The sequence below is a fragment of the Chenopodium quinoa genome, unplaced genomic scaffold (genome assembly GCF_001683475.1).
Source record: "Chenopodium quinoa cultivar QQ74 unplaced genomic scaffold, ASM168347v1, whole genome shotgun sequence".
Lineage (NCBI taxonomy): Eukaryota > Viridiplantae > Streptophyta > Magnoliopsida > Caryophyllales > Amaranthaceae > Chenopodium > Chenopodium quinoa.
In genome coordinates, this window is record NW_018745540.1 from 2,220,923 (window position 1) to 2,247,620 (window position 26,698).

At 35.4% G+C, this 26,698-nt stretch overlaps 1 protein-coding gene across 2 annotated transcripts; it reads right to left on the reverse strand.

The window, feature by feature from the left end:
- Positions 1–3,766: 3,766 nt before the first annotated feature.
- On the reverse strand, positions 3,767–19,758 carry LOC110716013 (light-mediated development protein DET1-like). 2 transcript variants are annotated; one of them, XM_021894647.1, is made up of 11 exons: positions 19,301–19,758; positions 18,184–18,611; positions 17,767–17,995; positions 7,198–7,356; positions 6,901–7,008; positions 6,754–6,810; positions 6,435–6,515; positions 6,146–6,310; positions 5,928–6,023; positions 4,456–4,555; positions 3,767–4,316 (listed from the first exon to the last, which is right to left on the reverse strand). In XM_021894647.1, exons 1-11 carry the CDS (start codon positions 19,370–19,372, stop codon positions 4,177–4,179), a joined length of 1,635 nt encoding a protein of 544 aa, XP_021750339.1. In that variant the 5' UTR covers positions 19,373–19,758; the 3' UTR covers positions 3,767–4,176. The 2 variants fall into 2 exon arrangements, with proteins under 2 accessions (XP_021750339.1, XP_021750340.1); XM_021894648.1 differs by having other exon boundaries at positions 3,768–4,316; positions 6,901–6,969; positions 19,301–19,757.
- Between the last annotated feature and the right edge of the window lie 6,940 nt (positions 19,759–26,698).

Genomic DNA, 26,698 nt, shown 5'->3' on the forward strand with positions numbered 1-26,698 from the left:
ATTATTGACCTGACCCGATTTCAAATCACCTAAATTCAATTTAGACCACCTTATTAATATATAGTTATATAGTTACATATTTCTTTCTAAATTATTTCTACTAAGAATATGATGTTCATCGCGCAAATCATATTATATCACTAATAAATAAGCCGATCTTGCAGCCAAGCCATGATACATCGACACTTAACATTCCAACTTTTTGCCAAGTGTCGCGCCACGTAGGCGACAAATAGGTATTATTGTGATATATATGAGGCTAAGTAAGCGATATTTGGATAGATTTTTTAAGAAAAAAATGTTGTATACAGCTTTATTATCACTATATTTTTAATATTTCATATATACAAAATTAATCATAACTTTTAATAAATATCCTATAACTCGATTTTATTTCAATCATAAAATTCGTTTCAAAATTTTCTTTAAAATAAGATCCATTTACAATATATTTAATTTAGTTACAAAAATTATAGAGAATCGGTAAAAATAAGTTTTAATTAGTAAAAATAATTTTGTTTTGGTAAAAATAATTTCAATTCAGTAAAAATAATTTAAGTTCATAAAAATAATTTCAAATCAATAATAACATAGATATCTGTTTACAAACAAAACTACAAAAAGTACATTATTCTATAAATAAGCGATAGAATATCATATGTCTAAATATCTTGCATTATCAAAAAGGATTACATGACCACATTTCAAGCCAAGAAGTCTATCCTAAAATTTTATCAACAATATACTACGTATAAAGCTAAACTTTTAGCTAGATCACGAGACATTGACACTTGGCATTTTAACTTTTCACCAAGTGTTGCGCCACATAGGAGACATATAAGGATAATTATTTTGACATGTATAATTTATTTGGATAGATTTTTAATAAAAAAATGTTGGATAGATTTTATAGGATAAAAAATTAAAGTTAGTTAAGAGTTTTATTTTCAATCAAATTTGGATAGAATTTTAGGATAAAATTATTGGTTTAGAGTTTTATTTTCGATAAAATACCAATATTTCATATGTACAAAATAAATTATAATTTTATTCAAAGAAAACTAGATTATAACTCTAACAAATTATCTTATAAATTTATTTTTATATATCATAATATTTGTGTTAAAGAGTACTTCAAAATAAATATATTTATGTTATATTTTATTAATAGACATAAAATATAATTTATTCATTTTTTAAAATATAAAGTTGTACAATTAATCAAATCACGCAATATAACAAAATTTAAGCGGTATGATTAGCTAGGACACGAGATATGACATTCCAACTTTTCCTAAGTATCGTGCCACGTAGGTAACAACTAACCATTAGATTGGCACGTATAATTTATTTTTATAGATAAAAATTTTATATTAATGATATGTTTTAAAATTCACAAATTCTTATTTGTGGCTAGACACACCGTGTGGCTAGCCATAATAAAATAAGGGTTACTCAGTCAGTGTTTTAGGGATTACTCAGTCAATGTTACATGGGTTAATCGGTCAGTGTTATAGGGGTTACTTTGTTCTTTTACAACCGGTCACACCGTGTGGCCAGCCACATACAAGACTGACTGTTTAAAATTTAGCATATAGATAAAATAAATAAATAAATAAAATAAAAATTAAAAAAAAATTATCTTAACATTTATTAAACAACTTAGGCATTGCACGGGGCACAAAACTAATAACTAATATATAAAGCTAACTTTTAGCCAGTTCACGAGACAGCGACACTTAGCGTTTCAACTTTTCGCCAAGTGTTGCGCCACATAAGCAACAATTAAATATTCATATGACATGTAAGATTTATTTGGATATATTTTTTATGAATAAACAAGTTGTATTTTTTAATTAGGATAGAAACTTGGATAGATTTTGTGGGATAAAAAAGTTAGTTTAGAGTTTAATTTTCAATAAAATTTGGATAGATTTATATAGGATGAAATTTTTGGTTTAGAGTTTTATTTCCAATGAAACACCAATATTTCACAGGTAAAAAAAATGATAAGTTTAGCCAGACCACGAGACAGCGACACTTGACGTTTCAACTTTTTACCAAACGTCGCACCATATAGACAACAATTAAATAATTTATCATATAAATTTATTTTTATATCATTTTTATTTTTGGAGCAAAAAAATGTGCTATATTCATTTATAATATATTCTAATCGATTGAAATAAAATACTTCACAATCTAATAAGACTTTATTACTATATGTAGACTTGACAATTGGGTCGAGTCACTTTAGGTCACGGGTCAAAAAATGTTCAACGCTAGCCTAAAGTTTTGGGTTTGGGTCAACCCAACGGGCTTAGAACAATTTTTTTTGTTTAATTTTTTTTGGCTAATTTTTAGAAATTTCTAATATTTTAAGTTTACTTTGCTATTTTTTTTTTTTTTTATATTTCTAAATCGAACATTTTCACCAATATTATTATTAGTCATTACATGCCTAATGCATAATTTAAATCGTCACAAAAATCACATTAATTCCTAACTAATTTTTTATTAATGATATATTTTAAAACTTGGTACGTACATAGATAAAAAGTTTATCTTAAAATTCAACAAACAACTCGGGCATCGCACGGGGCACCAAACTAGTAAGAATATAAGATTATATTATATGAAATTAATGAACTTATTATATATATCTTATCTAAACTTATTTGAACTTATTAACTCGAATTCAAACTAATCTGGAATTGTTTCCTAAAATGAGTGGAACCAGTGAAAAATAGATCAGAATAGGGTCAGAACTTATCTTCCAAAAATATTATCTAAACCTATCTTACCGGAATTAATATGAACTTATTATATCTTAATATCTTATCTTAAATTTATATGAGCTCATTACTTCGAATTTGAACTTATATGAAATTATTTATCCTAAAATAAGTGAAAAAATGTAGTTTAAACTTATTAGCTCGAATATGAACTTATCTGAAATTATTTCTCTTACAATAAATGAAGAAATTGATAATGATTAAACGTGAACGTCAATACATGAATTGTTAACAAATCGACCCAAAAAATGTACCCGAACCCGATATGAATCGACCTGAAATCAACCTGAGACCCAGATTAACCCAGTAATTGAGATCTGAACCTGGACCCGACTTGGAAATGACCCGACTTAATTATCACCCGCAAATTATTGACTTGAACCGAACCCGACTCGAACCCGAAAATGACTCGACTTGGAAATGTCCCGTCCTGATTATAACCCGCAAATTATTGACTTGAACCGAACCCGACTCGAATCCGAGAATGACCCTAGCTCGTTTTAACCCGTTAAAACCCGAATTAAACTCAACATATTATTCACCCGACCCAAATATAACCGACATGTTATTGACCTGACCTAAACCCGACCAAAACCCGACAAGATGATGACCCGACGTGACCCGACTCAAACATGACCTAACCCAACCCCCACCCACCTAGATTACGACATTAACCCGAACTGACCCGACTTGAGTTGACCTAACCCACACTAACCAAACCCAAACCCGACTCGTTTACCCGAATTGACAACTCTAATTGTAGTTAACTGATGGGGCAACTTGTAGCATGAAATTGATGTTGCTTGAAAAAGTGATGTGGCATGGCCAGCTACAATATTTTGTAGCCCGCCATTAGAGTTGCTCTAACGCTTTTGAATAATAATAATAAAAAAATAAAAAAAATAAAAAAATAAAAAAATAAAAAAATAAAAAGTGGTATTTGATAATATTGAAAAAAAATGGTGGTTATTTCTAAATATGATGTATTAAGGGGTGGTTATATACAAAATTTACTTTCTTTTTTTATGCATATAGAAATTTTTTTTTAATTTTTTTTTTAAGGAATGGAAAAAATATATTACAACTTTATATGTATAAGCATTTCAATATAATAAAATCACAACAGAAAATAGTTAGTCATTGATATTTTATGATTTAAAATATTAGATATTATAATAATTGGTCGATTAGTTATTTCAAAACATTTACATCAGAGAGGTTCTGTCAATTCTTATGCAGACAAAAACACACAAAAGAGAATTGAGGAAGAACCATAGATACAAAATTCAGCTCTTGGACACGATTTTCCCGCCAAAATTGTTAACTGCTAAATTATACAGTACCAAAAGAGAATATTTAGAGATACAACCACAAGAACTAATCATTTCCGAAAGTGAATATTCACAACGGAAGACTGTGAGAACATAGTTTGTTGAACGGAAATGACAAGAGGTAGAATAGGATGGAACAAGAACGAGGATATCTTCTTTGCCCGAGCATCTGAATTCCCAGCTTCAGGGCCTATGATACAAGTAAGCATTGTTTGTTAATTACTAAATTTCATACTAAATCAAAATGATGACGAGTATAGCGGTCCATTACGGACACCAAAATTTAAGGACGGATGTTTGATTATCCAATAATCACACAGGACACATACCTGGTTTAATCTTGAACTTTGGAATTTTGGGTTGCCTCCTTGAGATAAATTTAATGGGATGGTCTGTAGATTGTCTATGCCGATCAGTAGCCGAAATCAGCTGTATTAGTGACATTTAATTAGAAAAGGTAAGAAATAATCAGCTGTATTAGTGACATAATTAGAAAAGGTAAGAAACAAGGTTGTACCACCAATCACGTGAAAAACTAATACGTAGTATGATGAAACACTGAAACTGAAAATTTGTTCCAATACTTAAAAGTGTGTTAGCAAAGGCATAAAAGCCAAATCTAGCACACTCCATCCAAATAATTAGATCATTTAAACAATCAAACTAGTTCTAAAATATGACAAAACCGAGAGAAAATTTAACCACGCATATTAAAGTTTTACTACTCAATGTATAAAAAGCTCAAGGCACGTTGAAGCAAGAGGGGTTTTGCTGCGCCTAGGTGTGCCTAGGCGTGCCAAGTGAGGCACACTATATGAACAGTTCTTCGGGTGGGCACACCTCATGCGCCTAACCAAAAACGCCTCGCCCAGACCAAATTAAGTGCTTACCCCCTATCGCCTTGCACCTTTTCAAACAGTGTTCCTACTTCAAAGCTATCTATAAAATGACAATATTTTTCATTGCAATAACAGATCTTGTAGCAGAGGTTAGCTATCGAATGAAACTGGCATGAAGCATATATAAATCATGCACTTGGACATTCAGAACTGACCATCAACAATGTCGTGATAGACAGGAACCAGACAAATGAGGATTATCGTACTACTTCTCTAGCATGTTTTATTTAGTTCTTGGTCAACCCTCTACATATCTGATGTTGGTTCAATAGTAATGCTTCTTATGGTTATTTTGGACATTTTAGTTATAGAAAATGGGTGGAAGAAACACTTTTCTCTTTTCAGAATTCAAATAGAATAAATAAGACCAAGGTAATCACTGTAATCCCTCCCTTCGTTGTAATACTTGTATATAATCCTTTATCTTACTAGAGAAGGTACCCTTGCAATGAACATAGAATTAATTAGGTTCGAAAGTTCCAAAAGGTATTTTGATTGATGGAAAGGTCGGAGACATTTCATTTGGTTCAACATTTTGCATTAATCATGCACCAGGTGTCTTGTTTTAATACATAGTTTTTTTTAAACTAATTTTCAGCTTTAAAGTAAACAATCAGAAGAGTTAAACCCAAATTGTTTCCTCAGCATGGCACATGCATCAACAAACTTCTTTAGGACAATGATTGCATGCATGATCTTATGTTATACATCTTAATATTTCATACAGCAAGTTTCTGATAAAATTTGTTATGGTTGAAGCAAGTTTCAATAATCTATTAGTTAAAGTAGATTTTGACAACAATAATAGGCAGTAAGCCACAGCAAGCAACTCCAGGCAAGGTCAAATCCTGCTTTAACAGCTAATACGATCAGACTTGTTAGGCAAAGGATAAGAGACAAACCTTCTCATCAAACCGAAAGAGCGACTGATCAAAATAGGGTGATGGACTCTGTGACTGACAAGTGAAAGGTAAAGATCCCAATGTTTTCTTCACAAACTGCAATTACTGGCCATATGTTAAAAAGAACGCTAACTTTTCTAAGCATTTGTAAAGTCATAACTACAACAGCCAAAAAAAACCAGAAAATGGCAAAGATTAAAAAAAAAAAAACAACTTGCCTGTGAAAAGCTGCCAGACTTATTTTTCAAGCAAATCAATTGTTCAAAGGCGTGGAGGTTATTTGAATGAGATGAGATAAATTTCATATGCAATGAATTGTTTGGAGATGTATGGAAATGGTCAGCAAACTTCTCGAGCAAAAAATAAAGCTCATCTGCTGAATTCTGAATCATGGGGACAAGTGATAAGCAAATTACAATCACGTCAAAAGTAAGTAATTTTCTGTGTAACAATCATAGTGGGGAAAACTGTTGAGCTTACATAAATGTAATTTCAGCAAAGACAGACCTGGTAAAATGCTACAAATTCCGCAGCCTCCATGCTATATATAGCGAAGAAGGCTGGATGGTGGTCAGCATTTCGGGAGACCTGTAATTATATTTCAATCAGCAACTCATGTCCTATCAAAATCTTTCTTAGGCGAAGGCAGATGGATGTTTCTCGAGATTACAGAAATCCCCTTTCTGCATATCATATCAATCCTCACACACACACACAGAAAAGGAAAAACACCAGGTCCATATTACAGTATAGGCACATACAGGTTTGCCTGTAAGGAAAAAATAAGGGGGGTGGGGGGGGGGGGGGGTGGGAGAGATCGCCTTACCCCTCCATCGACACTACCAAATTTGATCAACAAGTGATGTCTGTCCAAGAATTGAACCTAGACAACAAAAGAGTTTGCATTTAGATTTTAAATTTTTGCGAGGATAACTAAAGAATACATTGAGAATTCTCTAACAAATCAATTTACCTTCCACATTATCAAGTCAACGTAAACTTGGAAATATAAATAGAATTTCTTTTTCAACCGTTGGACCCGCTGAATACAATACGACAAGAGGAATAAACAAGCTGCTTTCTAAGAAGAGATGAAATGCAAACAGATAATATGAAAATAAAATAGAATAAAGAATAAATACTGAATTAACAATGCATATACTATATCACATTGATAGAATATTATAATCCATCCATGATTTAATAGCTGCATCAATTAATATTTTTAAAACATCATTGATGAGAAATTTAAACAGGTAAAATGACTCACATTTGCTTCATCTGCTTCTTCATTCCATATCCCTCTAAATATGAATGAAAGTAACCGCTGTTTGATTCCACTTAGCATAGAATGCTCACTGCTGGGAACACCTTCATTGTTGTTCACAAGAGCTTGTCTCTGGTTATTATTGTCGTTTATTGTTCCATACTGTAGAAAGCAACTCTTGGAAGTTAGATAATAACTCTCAACTGCACAGAAGCATCAATCTCTGAGATTGCTAATGAAATGCATTATTAAGAAGATGCAAGAGAGTAAGAGATAGAAATAGAAGTAAAAAGCTTGACAAAACCTAGGTCAAGAGTGCTGCATCTCAGCAAACCCTTATTTCTTCTTGATCATCAGATCTCTGAAAACCATACATCCAAATTTCAAGGTCTTCAAAGTTTAATCAGGTTTTACTCGATAGCTCTACATACGTTGCTTCATTATACAAAACCTCAAGACAAGAGTAATCAAAGATATAACGTTATGTGATCCTGCCCCCTTATTTAGCTATTTGTTTACTAGTTTCAGAAAAGCGATAATCTCCAAGCTCCAATGAGAAAAGAAAAAATCCCAGAAGTATATCAAGTTGGCTAAAAGATCTCTCAAAAAGTATGCCCTACATCTATGAGAAGAAGACATGTATAATTCAATCTTTTTATTTGTCCCATACTCTGTTATGGGTCTTGGCCTATTTCCTCAATTTAGCTTAAGTTTGCGAGATGTTAAGATTTAAGAGTCTGTTTGTTACAACTTATTTTATCGTATTTATCTTATTTCAAACAAGATAAGTTCGGAAAATATAAGTTAGGAAATATAAATTTTGAGATAGCAGAGATTTTCAGACAAAAGCCTGCACCTCAATCTATTCCTTTTGTAGGGTTTAAATGAGAATATTTTGGTAATTTCCATATTAATGAATGTGGGCCCACAAGGAGTCCAAACATTAGCCCCACGACAAATTCGTGAAGCGCGCTCCGCAGTTCGGGAGTTTGTCGGAAAAATATCGATTGAATGAAATCAACCGTCTTGGAAATATGAAGTTTGCACAAGTCGCGTCAATAAAACACTTTTTATTTTTTACTATACTTTTTTTTTTATTACTGTTAGTCGTCGAGCACACAGAGGTGCAGTCGAAACCTTGTGCTAGGGCGACCTGGGCGATGCTGCTGCTTAGCGATGATGTGATGTGATTGCCTGGGCGATGTTGTGTTGCATGCTGCTGGGCGATGATGTGCTGCGTGCTGGCGGTGATATGCTATGCACCAGCGCGTACCAGCTCCTCGGCCTGGGCGATGACTTACTATGCACTGCATCCCCTTGGTCTCTTGGCGATGACTTGCTATGCCATTGCAACCCCTTGGCCTCATGGGCGATGACTTACCCCTCGGCCAATGGCTTCAAACCTTTTTGATCGCGTTTATGACTTGGAAACAGAGGTATTTTTGGCACTCATGTGTCTTGTGAGCGATGAAGTGTCATAAACACTTTCCTTTACTATCAACAATGCTTAAAAATGACCCCACTTCGTCTTTAGTTGGAAGCAATCTCGCCCGTTGCTTTGTAATTCTGACAAAAACTTCGGGAGGTCATAACTTGGCCCTCGGGTGTCCGAATTGAGCAATTTTTTTTTTCAACTTGTGTATTTTTTCGAGCTCTACACGGTAAAAAATATCCACAGGGAATTAGGCCAACGAAAATGCGAAAAAAGGCCTCTAGCATGGTGAAAATGCCATTTTTCTAATTACGATCTTACTTTAAGACATGGAATTGGAGGGTGATGTGCACGGGTGGCCCCTTAACGAGCCCCTAGGATGGGCGATGATATGATTGGCACCCTTTGGGGTTAAGAGCCCCTTGGATGGACGATGATATGTATGATGCCTCTTAGGGATAAAAATCCCTTGGACATGCGGTGAAAAAGAGTTTACTTTATGTATGCAATTTCATATAATTATACTTATTCTCCGTACTCTTTTGCATTAGTGACAAGTGTCTATGACACACTCTTTCTGCATGAGTGACAAGTGTCTTGTGGTTCACTTTTCAAAGCAAATATTTTTCTAAATATGGCCAACTTCTTATTCATTTCTCATACACAATTTCAATCTTAAAAGATTTGTAGTGAGAGAAAGCGTTTGTAAGGCGAGGTGGTAAAAGAAGGCTAGCAAGCTCTTATCCGGAGGTAAACAAAGAGGTGTTCGTGATTTAACATTAGCAGAAGCTCACTTTAGTTGGAAGACGCTATCTTTTAAGGTACACCTTTGTTCCTCTCTGCTTTCTTTCTTGTTAATGGCTTCATATTCAAGTTCTTCTAGTATTAGACTGCTAAGGTGGACCTCCTTAGGCGAGCCCGCGGTGGAAGTAGCGGAGGATTGCTGCGTTACCTCCAACATCCCTTATGCCGACGTGTTGTCGGATTTTCATAGCGAGTCTCCATACTCGTATTATGAAGAAGATTGGATCCCCGGTAACTACGACCTTCCTTCGTGAAGACGATTTATTTGTTAGGCACTGTTACCTTGCAAATGGTGTAGTTACAATAATGTCACGGGAGACCGGGGAAGATCGAGGCAACGAAGGCCAACATCACCCGACAGCGTACAACATTACCCATTGATTAGAGGAGGCCTGTCGGCTTATGGATTAAGGGCGGTATTTAGACGCAACTTAGACCACTATTAACAATCAATGGCCGTTAAATAAGGAGTACCTAGCCAATATATGGGGTATGCCCCCGATGAATACGACACTCCGACAACTCCACCTCCTATGTGTACCACCGTGTATTGGGTTTATTAAAGCAAGAAATGCGCTTTCCTCTCCATCCATTTGTGAGGACCTTGCTGTGTGAGTACAACCTAGCCATTTACAACTTAACGCCCAACTCTTGGCTCAAAGTGTACTCTTTTTTAGTCGTGCGCTGCATGCTAGGACAATCTCTGACTCACAAGCTTTGGAGAAACTTGTTCACATTTATCGCCTTTACGGATAATTTTGGACCCGGTTGGTCACGTTCGCATGGGTTTTAGAGTGGTGATGAAGGAACCTTCAAACGTGAAAAACTGGCAGGGTCAATTTATGTATGTTTATTATCGTAATTGGTACATCCCATTGGTTCCGAACTTGGGCGAACCCAACTTGAGTTTGAATTATGACATTCCTCCGCGATGATTGAGGAGGAGGTTGTAGTTTCTCTTTGTCTAGAGACCGAGGGTCGCATGATCAAGGGTGACCTACATGCACTACCCTCGACCTAGATACCCGACCGGGCCTTTCTAGAGGATGAGAGAAAGGGGGGTTTTCCACATATACTATTGTAGTTACCTTTGTTAACTTCTAAATTTCTTTTAACTTGTATACAGTCCCGAAATAAATGGATTCGGAAGCACTAAAGAACCAAAAAGTCATGGCCCTACAAGCCGCTATGGTGAGGAAGAAGCTGAAAGAGGTGACTAAGAAAGTACCTCTCCCGCCTTGGGTAAGTTTTCTCGGTTGATTTTGAATACATCTTGTGTTCTGAATCTCACTACTTGATATTTTGTGCAGAAGACCCAATGACATTAGCTACTTGGTCGTGGTTGATGATCATGGCCAGAGTTCCTCAATGGCTCGTGAAGACAAGGAGCTTCAGCAAACTCAAACTCAGATTTCTCTCACGACGCAATAAGGTTATGACCACTCGGTGCCAATACCATTCCCTAAACGCCCGCAAGTCCTAGGAGAAAGAGGGGCGATGACGGCAGTTGTTCATCTAGCTTGACCTCCTTTTGGGATCTCGATAGTTGGGTTAGAGAGGCGCGTGCCGAATCGACGTTGAGTTACCTTTACTCGAGTGTTGACGCCGACCACTACAAGGTTTTAAATCACGAGAATGAATTTAAAGCCATGCAACAATCGTGGGCGGAGGTTAGTGGCTCTTTTTCTTTTATGCTATCTTCCTTTTGTGTTATGACTGACATGCCCTTGTTATAGTTTTCCGTAGGGCCACCGTATTTGCAAGACATGGGCTTGATGTGCAACATTTGACCCATGAAAGGGATCAGGCCCACCGTAATTGCTTATAGTTATGACTGACATGCCCTTGTTATAGTTTTCGGTAGGGCCACCGTAATTGCTTAGACATCAGATTGTCGACATGGAGTTGAAACTCAAATAGGTAAGGAACCTTCGGGAAAAGGACGCTTCAAAGTTACACCGGCAGAAAAGAAGGCTGCCAAGGAAAAGTTGGAGTAAACTCTTGTAGATTTGGAATCTACGAAGGAAAAGTTGGCCTGAGGGGCAATTTTCCCGGCACTCGGCAAGAGATGGCGAAGGCATGGCTCCAGACGGCAGACGGAAAGGCCCATCATGCTGACGAGAGTGTGGAGGCTAACGAATTGAGACAAGAAATGGGCGTTCGTCGTCTTCAGCCCTTGAAATTGTTCACCCTATGCTTAAGTTTGATCTTATCTTTGAGAAATATGAGAAGATCCGTCAAAGAGAGCTCAACGAGTTGATGCAAAATGTTACGATTGGCGACCCTTTGACGAAATTGGGGCTTGAAGCGGATTCCGATGATTCCTAACCTAATGGGAAGGCCTTTTGAGGTAATATCTTTTTTGAAGAAAAAGCGAACTAAGAATATCTTCCTGTGAAAAAGATTGAAATGGCACCATGAAGACAACCCACCGCTGGAACTTGCTTTGCTCTCGCTCCGCTCGTTCCCACCTGTCTTCTTCCCGCTAGAGTGAAAGAGGTGAAAAAGAAAAAGTTATGTAGTTGGACCATCCGCTCTATCCCCCCCGTCCGACTTGCATGTGTGTGTTAAGAATCTAGCTAGCGTTCCTTCTCCATTCCATTTCCCGGTTGGGAAGAGAAGTCCCGTCTCTTTATTTTTTCGATAGGGAAGGAAGGGTCTCCAGAACTGGGTGGTCATGGCCAAGTGGGCGGTTACCATTACTAAGTGGGCGGTGACTAGTCACTCATTGATGATGGACAAATAGGGCATTAGCTATGAGAAGGATGCCTCGAGCTCGTACCATGCTTAGTTTCCTTGTTTTGTTGCCTTCTTTATGTTCTTGTATCTCTATGTTTTTATGTTGGCTTGTAGATTGTATTTGAAGTGATATCAATAAGAAAAAATATTTGATTTGAAAGTTGTAAAAAATTGTTGAAACATCGATGGATATTGTTATGGCAAAATTACATTTATTTTTGTCTTACGCCCTTTGGGACTAATAAGACCCTTGGATAGGCGACAATATGTCTTACGCCCCTTAGGGATAATGAACCCCTTGGTTGATGAAAGGGCATTGAAACTAACCCTGACAAAATTAAAGCCATTCTAGATGTGCAGTCCCCTAGAAGCGTAAAGGAGGTGCAAAGGCTAATAGGATGCATAGCCACCTTGGGCTGATTTCTATCAAAGTCAACAGACAAAAGCTTATCTTGTTTACGAAAGCGAGGCGGTGCTACCTCTCGAAGTAGGAATTCTATCGCCTAGGGTCACATTCTACGATTATGACATAAATGAAGCAAACAAAATCATGGATCTAGATCAATTGCCTGAAATAAGGGGCAACGCCCGACTCCGAGCTCACACAGAAGTAGAAAATGACTCGTCACTTCAATAGGAGGGTCAAGGAGAAGCAGATCGGGGTAGGAGATTGGATGTTGCGCAATGTAGGGGCCTTAGTTCATATATTTCATTATTCTGTTTACTTTATATTCTAAACTCTTAAATGATGTAATAGGGTGTAAGACATATTGTCGCCATCCAAGGGGCTTATTAGCCCCAAGGGGCCTAAGACATAAAAATAAACACAATTTTGCCATAATAATATCCATCAATGTTTCAACAATTTTTTGCAATTTTCCAAATCAAATAGTTTTTCCATTGATATCACTTGAAATACAAACTACAAGCCAACATAAAAACATAGAGATACAAGAACATAAAGAAGGCAACAAAACAAGGAAACTAAGTATGGTGCGAGCTCGTGGCATCCTTCTCATAGCCAGTGCCCAGTTGCCCATCATCAATGAGGTATCGGTCACCGCCCACTTAGCCATGACCTTCCAGTTCATGGTCGCCAATCGCCATCGTAACATTTTGTATCAACTCGTTGAGCTCTTTTTGACAGATTTCCTCGTATTTCTCAAAGATAGGATCAAACTTGAGCACAGGGTGAACAATTTCAAGGGCAGTCCGTTGCCATCTAGAGCCATGCCTCCGCCATCTCTTGCTGAGTGTCGGGATGGCCAACTTTTCCTTCGTTGATTCCAAATCCACAAGAGTTTACTCCAACTTTTCTAACTTCGAAGCATCCTTTACTTGAAGGTCCCTTACCTCTTTGAGTTTCGACTCCATGTCGGCAATCTAACATCTCAGCAATTCAGCCTCTTTGCAATCCCTTTCATGGGTCAAATATTGCACATCAAGCCCATATCTCGCAAATGCAATGGCCCATACGGAAAACTGTAATAAGGGCATGTCAATCATAACACAAAAGGAAGACTTCATAAAAGAAAAAGAGACACTAACCTCAGCCCAACAATTGTTGCATGGCTTTGAATTCATTCTCGTGATCTAAAACCTTAGTGGTCGGCATCAACACTCAAGTAAAGGTGACTCAACGCCGATTCAGCACGCGCCTCTCTACCCATACTGGCGAAATCCCAAAAGGAGGCCCTGCTAGACGAACTACTGCCGTCATCGCGCCTTTTTATCTTAGGACTTGGTGGGCGTTGAGGGAATGGTAGTGGTCATAACCTTCTTGCATCATGAGAGGAAACTGAGTTTGTGTATGCCGAACCTCCTGGCCTTCATGAGCCACCGAGGAGCTTTAACCATGAACATCGAACACGGGCCGAGTAGCTAATGTTCCCTTAGTCTTCTGCAAAAAATATCAAGTAGTGAGATTCAGGACACAAGATGCATTCAAAATCAACTAAGAAAACTTCCTCGAGGCAGGAGAGGTATTGCTTAGTCCCATCTTTCAACTTCTTCCTCCCCATGGCGGCTTGTAGGGCCATGACTTTTTGGTTCTTTAGTGCTTCTAAATCCATGTATTTGGGGACTGTATACAAGTTAGAAGAAATTTAGAAGTTAATATAGGTAACAACAATAATATATGTGGAAAACCCCCACCATCATACCCGACGAGTAGCAGAAGCCTCCTACTGTACACCAGCTTCCTCTCATCCTCTAGAAAGGCCCGGTCGGGTATCCAGGTCGAGGGCAATGCGTGTGGGTTGCCCTTGATCATGCGACCCTCAATCTCTAAACAAAGAGCAACTACAGCCTCCTCCTTAGTCGAAGGAATGTCATAATTCAAACTCAAGTTAAGTTCGCCCAAGTTCGAAACCAATGGGATGTCCCAATTACGACGATAAATATACATAAATTAACCCCGCCGGTATTTCACGTTCGAAGATTCCTTCATCACCGAGCAGAGAGGAACAAAGGCGTACCTTAAAAGATAGCGTCTTCCAACTAAAGTGAGATCCCACTAATGCTGAATAAGGAACACCTCTTCGTCTACCTCGAGACAAGAGCTTGCTAGCCTTCTTCTACCATCTCGCCTTACAAACGCTCTCTCTCACTACTTTCTCTCACTAAAAATCTTTTAAGATTGAAATTGTGAATAAGAAATGAATAAGTTGGCCATATATAGAGAAATATTCGCTTCGAAAAGTGAGCAACAAGACACTTGTCACTCATGTAGAAAGAGTGTGTCATAGACACTTGTAACTCATGCAAAAGAGTACGGAGAATACGTGTAATTATACGAAATTGTATACATAAAGTACAACTCTTTTCATCGCCTATCCAAGGGGTTCTCATCCCCAAGAGGCATCATATATATCATCGCCCATCTTAGGGGCTCTTAGCCCCAAGGGGCGCCAATCATATCATCGCCCATCCTAGGGGCTTGTTAAGGGGCGACCCGAGCACATCACCCTCTAATTCCATGCCTTAAAGTAAGAATGTAATCAGAAAATGGCATTTTCACCATGCTAGAGGCCTTTTTCCGCAATTATGTTGGGCCGAAGCCCCTACGGATATTCGAAGCCGCATAGAGCTCGAAAAAATACACAAGTTGAAAATAAATTTTGCTCAATTCGGACACCCGAGTGCCAAGTTATGATATCCTGAAGTTTTTGTTAAAATTTACTAAGCAATAGGCGAGATTGCTTTCAACAAAAGAGGAAGTGGTCATTTTTAAGCATTCTTGATAGTAAAGGAAACTGCCCATGACACTTCATCGCCCACAAGACACATAAGTGCCAAAAACACCTCTGTTTCCAAGTCACAAGGATGTTTAAACGCGATTAAAAAGGTCTGAAACCATTGGCCGAGGGGCAAGTCATCACCAGGAGGCCAATGGGCTGCAATGCATAGCAAATCATCGCCGAGGAGACCATGGGGCTGTAGTGCATAGCAAGTCGTCGCCCTAAGGAGCGAGGGTTGGTGCATGCTGGTGCATAGCATATCACCACCAAGCACGCAGCACATCATCGCCCATTAAGCTTAGATGTTTGCTAGCGCGCAGCATGCCCAGGCGTCACCCAGTAGCTCTCGCCATGCAAAGCATCGCGCTTGACAACTAACAGGAATAAAAAAAAAATAAAAAAAAAAAGAATAAAAAAATAAAAAAGGTGTTGTTGACACGACTCGAGCATACTTATATTTCCAAGACGGTTGATTTCATTCAATCGATATTTTTCCGAAAAACTCCCGAACAGCGGAGCGCGCTTCACGAATTTGTCATGGGGCTAATGTTTTGACCCCCTTGTGGGCCCACATTCATTAAATACGGAAATTACCAAAATACCCTCATTTAAACCCTAGACAGGAATATTTCGAAACCGTGCTTAGCACGCATCCCGAGAAACCCTAACACGGTCAAACAGGCCTAAAACAGCCAGAAACCCTAATTCGAACCCTAGTCAGTTAATCCACTCCTATAAATACTAATCTACACATATTAGCCAGGTAATTAATTTTCTCCACTCTCTCTCTACAAATTCTCTCTCTAAACATATTTGCCTGACTTAACTATCGGAGGGGCTTTCTCGAGAACACCCCCCGAGTTGACTTTCTTTGTTTTGCAGGACTCTGTTTCACCAGACGAACAGGCTCCCCCACAGCTCAAATCCCGAATTTCTTTTGCAGAAACAATAGTGAATGTCAATAATAATGATAGGAAAGCATTTAGAAGGATGACAGGAAATCAGAGTTAACTCTTGTTGAGTAAATATTTAGAATGTCCAATTACTGACATAAGAGTTAAATTTTTATATAATTCAATTTTGTAGCTCAAAAGTATATAGGCATTCAAAGTTTCTAAATCTATTAATTTTAGGGCTGAGGGTGGTGTTGAACTTGGTCACTTGGATTTTGGATTTATTTTGAAATAAAAGAAAAACCATCCAAAATCTAGTTTAATTACTTCTTAAAACACTTATAAGAATTTTCAACCAAAGGCCTATGGTGGTCTAGGAAATAAGAAAGCAAATGCAATGAAATAAAGAATTTCTAAATTGTATTTCAGATCCTCTAAGCCTTTGGATAAATTAGTTTGGAAATAAAAAAAATATATGGAAAAAATACCTCCATGCACAAAAAATCTTGATGAGGTCAAAAAGATGGTTTAGGAAAATTAATTTAATTTGGCGTATGAGGTGTTTAGAATCATGATTATTATCAACAATGAAGCTTTTTTACTACATTATTAGTAGGTTGATTAGCAAATTCCATTGCATACCCATATTGAGAGGTAAAAACCTCTCCTAGGCTTTTGTAACATAAATTTTGATGGTTCTAAATGTTCCCGTGTGAAAGCTGCTATAGGCTGTCATTATAGACTAGAGAGAAAAAATAGTCATGGAAGGGCTAAAGCAATGGGCAAAGCAGAAGCATTGGCATCAAGGCAAACTATCAATTCCGCTATTCGTAAGAGATTTTGTTTAGTTATACAGGGAGATAATAGTTTGTTTATTGAGACCCAAAAGAGCTTTAATGTCCTGTGACTATTCAAAATTACCTTTAATAATTGTTGTTCAAATCTTCAGAGATTCAATTATTTCTTAATTTCCAATTGCTTTAGGGAAGCTACCTGTGATAGCCGGGCCTTAGTTTGCATCTTTGAAGTGAGGCGCACAATATAAAACAATTAAAGAAATTTGCCTAGGTGCGCCTCAAGTGCATCTTAGGTGTGCCTCGCCTGGACCAAAAAAGGCGCTCTACCCTAATCACCTAACGCCTAGGCGCGCCTTTTTATACACTGCCCGTGTTTTTAGCCAATTATTGGCACAACTGCCCATCTTTGACAGCTGATTTCCGCTATCAACCGCAAGGATGTGTAGTGTGTTAGGTTAGTCCTATCCAGAGGGGTAGACTTAAGTTAATTTTACCAATCAAAAAGAAAAAAAAAAAAAAAAGTCTGCAGAAAAGCAATTCCCTAAGATTGATAATACAAGGGTAATCACATTATCTCACATGTCATTTGTATCAATGCACAATTTCCCTAAATCACGGCGATCAACAAAATTTGATTAAGGAATCCAGCTTTCAAGAGAATGACTTACTTGAGCACTTGAATGCAGGAAGAGTTCATCATCTTCTCGACAAAATTCTCCAATGACACGCACATCAACAAGATTTCCAGATTCCCTAACTTGGAGTATATGTATAATCTGATAGCGGAGTGAGACAACAGCGAGCAGATCATCATATAGATATACACCCACATTATGTGTTAAGTTAATGAAATCATTGTGAAAGATCCTCTTGTCCAACATAATGCCATCTTCCAATCTAAAAGATCAATAGATGACAGTTAAATAAAGCCAGCTCCTAGTAATCACATAGGGAGGAGAGGGAAAATAAAAACAAGAAAAAAAAAAAAAAAAAAAGAAGCTTATTTGGTCAAAATGAATGTCAGACTAAAGTACTAACCAATACAAGACCAAAACTATTGAAAAACCCAAGATCAAACTGCACACCTTAGTAGGTGAAATGTAATCTTTTCTATGGATGGAACACCTTGTACAGCACCTTCTGTGGACGCAGCATTGTTAAGTTGTGAAGTAGAAGTTGCAAAGAGTCCAAATTGGTTACTTTCCTTGTAAATAAAAAAGTCTTTGCAAATAACTTCATCTGTTGATGCAAGTGATACGCAATATAACTGAGTGAAGAAGCTGTCAAACTTGTTTGCTCTCGAAGGGAGATCATGAGCATCACACTCTTCTCCAGAATATGAAAATGATAGCCATGATGGTCTATAAACAATTAGCTCCTGGTAATTTTTACTAAAGCTGATCAGGTACTGACCATCTTCAGTGAATTTACGAAAAGAATAGTCGGGGCAATCAACGTCATATATGGTATAACTTGGCACAATATTCTCATAAAGCTGCCTAGCACGATGAATCTGGATATATAACGTCACAGTTAGATTCATAAAACAAAAACCCAAATGATTGAATATGACAAATTTGCAGCCAACATATTAGCAAACAGCTATTTCTAGAATAACACAGATCAAAGACTAGGCTACTTAACAAATATTAAGAAAACCTTTGGACATGTCTGTGTTGCCCTGTTGGAGGAGAGTCCGATCACATACAAGATATCAAGACCATCAATTTTCCATCCTAAAGCAATTATTCATTGAGGCGGGAAACTAATCCAAACTCACAGGTGGGTTATTCTCTCAAACACTAACCCAAAGAACTCCAACCTCTGCTCCACTTCCATAATTTAATTTGAAGTCTCACACGTTACATACCCACATAAAAAAATTCACCAAGTTCATCATCAATCAAATTCTATATCACTCAAATTCTTCATTTTACGTCTAGATCACAATCCACGAACTTACACATGAACAATTGACATTCAAATAAGTACCAAAAAACACAATTTCTCACTCAAAGGCCAAGATTAACACATGGGTAGTCACACAATCACATATGTATCATAAACAAGAATGCTATAAACAAGAATAATATGCTAGTAATCAAAATAAATCAGTCAGTAAGAAATTCCAAGATAATCCCTAAAACAATCAAAACTAAAATGGTTCAAAAAATGTAATTAAAAAAAGCGAGAAAAACATACATTGGTGCCAGGAGTAGAAGCACGAGTCTGGCGTTCAAACAATCTAGCAACAAGATTGTTGCTTCTAAACATGAGAACTGCGAGCAAGAAGAGATACAGCAACTCGAAGCACCAGTTAAAGACAAGATATGCAATTGCATACCTTAATTGAACAAGAAATGGAAGAGAAGAGGAGGCACCACAGTCAGTTGCTGGTTGTTCGCGTGGTCGGCGTTGGGTGTTGTTGGGGAGGAGAGAGAAATGAAGGAGTGAGTTCGGTGGACAAGGTGTAAGGATGGGAGAGATACAGCAGGGCTACGAGATTGGGGGCGAGGGGATGCTGTTGGACTTTGATATTTTTTTATTTAATTTTTTTTTTTTAAATGTTGCTGTGATCTGAAATAATTAGTGAAAATCAAATAATTAGGGTGGGTTTCTTTCACTTAATTGAACTTTTTAAAAAAAAAAAAAAAAAAAAAAAAAAAAAAAAAAAAAAAAAAAAAAACTCGAGGTAGCACCTTTACTGAGAGGAGGAAATAGTAATGGGGTAATGTATTGTATTTGTTGGTACATAACATAATAATTCGTAAATATTTTAAAAATTAACATTGGTACCACTGAGATGTACAATGTATCATTATTAATACAATAGTATTGTAAATGGTCTAAATTATGTTAAAAATTGTTACAATGGTATGCTTTTGAAGCTAATATATGTACCACTAGGTTTTAAAATCATACTATTGGACTGTAATAATATAATAATTAGTTGTAATGGTACTAAAATGACTATAATGGTACAATTAAAACTCCTCGACTAAGAGATACATAACGATACTCCCTGAAAACTCCTCGTGTAATAGACAACTTGTCCATGATTACATAAGATGAAACAACGTGAGGGCAATGTCTCTTCCAAACTTGTTCGTTTCCAAAAGATTGGATCACTTAATTGAACTTGAACTTATTAAATCTGATAAATCTTATTAGAGTTAATAAATCTAATATATATCATATCACTAATAAATAAAGTTGGTCTCGCAGCCAGACCACGAGATAGCGACACTTGGCATTCTAGATTTTCGCCAAGTGTCGAGCCACCTAAGGAAGAGAATTTTGGATAGATTTTTTAAGATAAAATGTTGTATAGTGTTTTATTATTGATATATTTCACATATACAAAATTAATCATAACTTTTAATAAATATCTTATAACTCAGTTCTAATTCCATCATAAAATTTGTTTTAAAAAGTTTTTTAAAATAAGATCCATTTATAATATATTTAATTTATTTTTAAAAATAATAAAAAATCAATAAAAATAATTTTTAATTAATAAAAATAATTTTAGTTTGATAAAAATTAAACCGATCTCACAGGCAGGCCACGAGACAACGACACTTGGCATTCCTGTTTTTTGCCAAGTGTCGAGCCACGTAAGGAAGAGAATTTTGGATAGATTTTTTAAGATAAAAATGTTGTATAGAGTTTTATTATTGATATATTTCTAATATTTCACATATACAAAATTATTCATAACTTTTAATAAATATCCTATGACTCAGTTCTAATTCCATCATAAAATTTGTTTTAAAAAGTTCTTTAAAATAAGATCCATTTATAATATATTTAATATATTTTTAAGAAAATAAAAAATCAACAAAAATAAAACTAATTAGTAAAAATAATTTTAGTTTGATAAAAATTAAATATTTTCAGTTCAGTAAATATAACTAAAGTTCAATTATAATAACATAGATATCTATTTACAAACAAAACTATAAAAAGTACAATTATAATATAAATAAGCGACATGATATTGTTTGTCTAAATATCTAGCATTATCAAAAGGGATTATAAGACCGATTTTAACATTCAAACCAAAAAATTTATCAACAATCTGGGCATCGCCCGGGCACAAAACTAAGTATTATTTATCAACAATCAAGACACACCCGGCCAGACCACGAGACATCGACACTTGGCATTTCAGTTTTTCGCCAAGTGTCGAGCCACGTACGCGACAAATAGGTATTATTATGACACATAGGATGCTAGGTAAGCGAATTTTGGATAGATTTTTTTAGGATAAAAATATTGTATAATGTTTTATTATAGATATACTTCTAATATTTCATATATACAAAATTAATTATAACTTTTAATAAATATCTTATAACTTGTTAATATTTCCATCATATAATTCGTTATAAGAAATTCTTTAAAATGAGATCCATCTATAATATATTTTAATAAAAAATAGAATATCAGTAAAAAAAAAAAAGTTTTAATCAGAAAAAATAATTTTAGTTTGGTAAAAATATATTCAGTTCATTAAAAATAATTTAAGTGCAATAAAAAAATATCAAGTTAATAATAATATAGATATCTATTTACAAATAAAACTACAAAAAGTACACTATTATATAAATAACCAAAATGATATCGTTTGTCTAAATATTTTACATTATCAAAAGGGGTTACATGATCGAATTTAACATTCAAGCTTAAAAGTTTAGGACAATCCAGGCATCGCCCGGGCATAAAATTAGTATATATATAAAGGGGAGTTTTTTCCTGTGTTTTTAGAGCACCACTTAAGATTTTATTTTTCTTAAAAATTATTAGAGCACCACTTAGGATTAATATTTTTAAAACGCTACAATCTGATTATGCCACGTAAGATTAGTTTTTTAAAGCACTGCGTAGGATTATAATAATAATAAAAAAATCGCCACGTAGGATTAATAATTTTAAAACGCTACCATAGGATTATGCCACGTAAGATAAATTATGTTTTTAAAAGTGCTACGTAGGATTATATTACAAAATAAAAAAATTATCAGTGCGACACATAAGGCCACGTTCACTTCACCTTATTTTTGCTGAACTGAAATTAATTTTACTGAACTAAAATTATTTTTAATGATTCTCTTTTATAATTCTTCTTTAGAGTTACTAATTTATACTGAACTGAAATTATTTTTACTTATACTGAACTGAAATTATTTTTACTGAACTAAAATTATTTTTGCTGAACTGAACTCATTTTTATTGAACTAAAAGTATTTTTACTGAATATTATTATTTTAAGGTGAAGTGAACAGGGCCTAAGATTATTATTTGTAAGAAATTATCATGAATAAAATTAATTGATTTAGTTGGGTGATTAATGGAACCAATATTATGATAAATTTTTACAAAAATAAAATAAAGAAAAGTTTTTTCAAGATATTTTAGAGCGTCACATAGGAAAATGTTATATTTTAGCTAATGAAAAAAAGAATTGCAATTTTTATATATTACAAATTTTATCTAAATATGAGAAACAAAATTAATAATTCATTTTATAATAAAAATTCAAGTAGTAAGCAACTAAGCAAGCGAATATCACAAAGTTTATAAGATAAATACTATATATTATGTAAAATATTTTGTTTGAAAAAATACAAACAAACCGTGCATCGCAATGGTTTCATCTAGTAAATATATATACCGAAAGTATTGGGTAAGCCTCACCCAACAATTGGTGAGACGCTAAAGTCACAATTAAAATAACAAAATTCTAACGGAGCTTGCGCATGTGAGTTAATAGTTGTTTTCGCCATTAAGATGGTCCGCTTCTTTGGTTTTGTAAACAGTAGAAACAAATGCTACAATGGAAAATTTCACAATATTTTCAGCAATTTATTTATTAAAAATTCTGATCTAAAATTATTTAGAGAAGAAATTGGAGAATATTCTAGATTTTTTATTTGAACATTAATGGAGGATATTATCATGTGTAGACATCTAAAAATGTCTCCCCAAAACCAAACCTGATGATAAACAACCTTTCACCGCCATTATTGGTTGGGTCGAGTATTTAATCTCGGGAGTGCTTAAAATCCAACACAGTTTACAAATCAGTTTACAAATCAGTCCACATTTCAGTCCAAGTATTTAGTCAAGCCTTGTCCAATCCTCATTTTAGCCCAAACCATCTTTAATCCATTTCATTTATTTATTAATTAAGCCCTATTAATAAATATTATAAAACCCTAAACCTAAAATGAGTCCGGAATAGCTTAAACGCCGCCCAATTATCACGTGCTTTATGTAAAATATAAGATAAAAATGAATTTTATACAGATTTCTAGATAACAAAATTGCCATGCCACGGTACATTTTTACCTATTTTTATCTTTCTCCACGCGTTTTTATGAGTACCACGCTACGGTACATTACCGTGCCACAGTACGTACATCTGCCGTGCCACGGTGCCCAATGTCGTGGTGCGGTGCTCATTTCTTCTACTGCGCTTCATTTCTAGGGTTCCAAACCTCATTTCTCATTTCCCCTCTACAAATACAAGGCTCATTTCGCAGTTTTAGGGCACCAATTCAGATACTCTCTTTCTCTCTTATGCTCTAGCCTAAATACTTGCCTTCCCTATTTCACAATTCATCCATTAAGCACTTCCTGGAGTCCGTACTTTACATGAAATTCCATACTTAAGCCAAGGCGTGAAAGGTTGAACTGTTTGAGGGTTTGACCCTAAATCAACTTTATTTCCATTTGAATTAATTTCCATTTTATTATTTATTCTCCTTGAAGTTACTAATGTGTTTATTGTCTTATAGTTGCAATGTAAGCAAACGCAATCAAAGTAAGGAATCATTTTTCTTTTGTTCCTGTTATATTTCTAACAATTTTTATTATATTTGTCTTATATTAATTGTTAGATATATTATGGTTAAATTGCTTCCAATGTTATTTGGTAGGCGTGTCGCGTACCTATAAAAAATAACTTAACAGACCAATACTAATGTAGACTGGCAAGTAAGGGTCGGATCCCTAGAGACTAAGGTTCAAAAATAATTAAATAGACTGGAATTTCTACTAAGCAAGAATCAATTATAATCAATTATCTACGGAACTAAGTATGAGAAGAATTCGAAAATAAACTTAAATGAGATGATTAAATCAAGTACTTAAAACATCCAAGATCTAGTTTCACCACAATTATTATCGATGCAATTGTAATTCTACCCTTAACATACGATTTCAATCGAACGGGGAAAAGTAAACCCTAATAAATACCAAGGATCTCTCTCGAGTATCAATGGCTTCCCTAACATACAATCAGTCCTATTCTCATGGTATCATGCATATTTAAGACATTAAACACATTACTCCGACTTCCCAATTATCAAACATAACTACTCTCGTGATATGAATCAAACCCTAAATTAATTTACTAAAATCCATTTATACCCAACTCTCGCTGTGATAAAAACAATGGAATAATCGCAATACTATAGTTACGTCTAACCTAGCATTGGCATAATCACAATCATGTTAGCAATTCAATTGTTAAAGTTATTAAAGAATTTAAAGATTTAATTCATGCATCAATAATAATAGGGCTACACTAGACCTTGAATTAAAGAATCTACTCACACATGATTAAAGAAACAAAAACATCAATAAATAATGAAAACATAATTAAATAACAAGGGATGAAAAATAAATACCAAATCTTGAATAATATTGAAAGTAGAAAGCTTGAATCTTGAATTACAAAAAACTTGGAAAATAATAATGGAGAACTAATTCTTAAGGAGAGAATAATAAAAAAAATAAAAACAAGGCTTAATTAATTAATTGTCCTCAAAACACGGCTAAAAGGTTTATAAACAAACCTAAAAAGATAAGATTTAACTCCTAAGTTTGGCGCACTGAAATTCCAGGAGGCACGGACGTGCCTCTCTAAAATTAAAAACGCTGCTGAGTCTGTCTTCCAAGCACGGACGTGCCTGTCTCCTGGGCACGGACGTGCCTGTCTCCTGGGCACGGACGTGCCTTCTTCTTTACCTGGGCACGGACGTGCCTAGGGTCTTCAGTAAGGCGCTTCTGTATACTCAGAAGCACGGACGTGCCTCATAGTAGGCACGGCCGTGCCTACCTCTAAAAGGGCCTTTTCTTCAATTCTTCAACTTCATGGGCCTTGGCTTACTTCATGGATCCATAACTCATCCAAATTAGTTCCATTATTCCTGAAATTCATCAAAAACAACACAACTACCCATAAAAGCATCGAATTATCCAAACTAAAGCAAAATACGCCAAAACAAACTCAAATACTCAACTAAACTAACAAAACTAACTAAAAATAAGCCAAATAATATACACAAAACACGACATATCAAACTCCCCCAAGCTAAACTAATGCTTGTCCTCAAGCATTTAACCATGAATCACAAGGGAGGAGAATGACAACTCCTCAAACAATCACAATGTGCCATCAAGTTCAAAACCACGATAAAAAACGAAATCAAGAGTCAACATGCACAAAAACCACCATTCATCTCATATACTTGGACTTGACAACCAATCTTACCACAAATCTCCCCATACCTACTCACACAAACATGAATAGTTCTCACTTAGTTGTGAAAAATAAGAACAATAACGCTCATGTGTTTTCGGGGTGAAAAATGAAGCCACTCAACCTAAGCATAGCATGCATATCAACTTCACACAACTGGCCTCTTTAGGCTTGCAATGTGACTTTCTCCACTTTTAGTGATTGATGCAAACATGAAAATCATGAAATCCATATTAGGTAAGCTCGGTAAATCAGGGTTAGACGACGTATTTTGGGAATGTGGTGCTCAAAATAAAACAAATCCTAATCCTACTACACATTCAAATGTCGGGTTCAATCCAACCTTATTTCCTCCAACTCCATACAATTATAAACATAGCCCTTTATTCTTTCCTTCCCTTTTTTTTTTCTCTTCACACAAAGAGGAAGGGATTAAATAAAAATAAAATGGAAGACTTCTCTATTTTTTCAAAGGCCTTTAAGACCATATTTCTTTTCTTTTTTTTTTTCTTTCTTCTTTTTTTTTCTTTTTTTTCCCTCATAATCTCCCTTCTTTTCTCTTTGTTTTCTTTGTTTTCTCTTTTTTTTTTCTTTTCTTTTTTTCCATTTTTTTCCATTTTTTTCAACATCATTCACACTCATAGGGCTTAACAAATGTAAAACACCTTCAAAATAAACCTAGAAAAATAGCTCTAAAGCTTTAAATGTAGGGTATCAAGAAGGGGTTAATATGGCTCAAATTGGTTCAACCTACGGGTGAATGTAAAATAAAAATAAATAAAAACAAAAAGAAAAAACATGAAGGCCTAAAATGTGGAGGCTCTAATTTCTACAAGGAAATTTCAATCATCTTTTCGCGACATGCATCATATAGTCTCAAATAGTCAAAAAGCAAGACCAAGAATTCGATTATATGAAGGACAATCTAATCACACAAGAAGAAACATGACTGAGGTAGAGTGAAATTAGTCAAATAAGGCTCAAGACTCTCATCGGGTACACAAACTATTCACATAAGTAGAGCGGGGAGACCATCCTGGCCACAACCT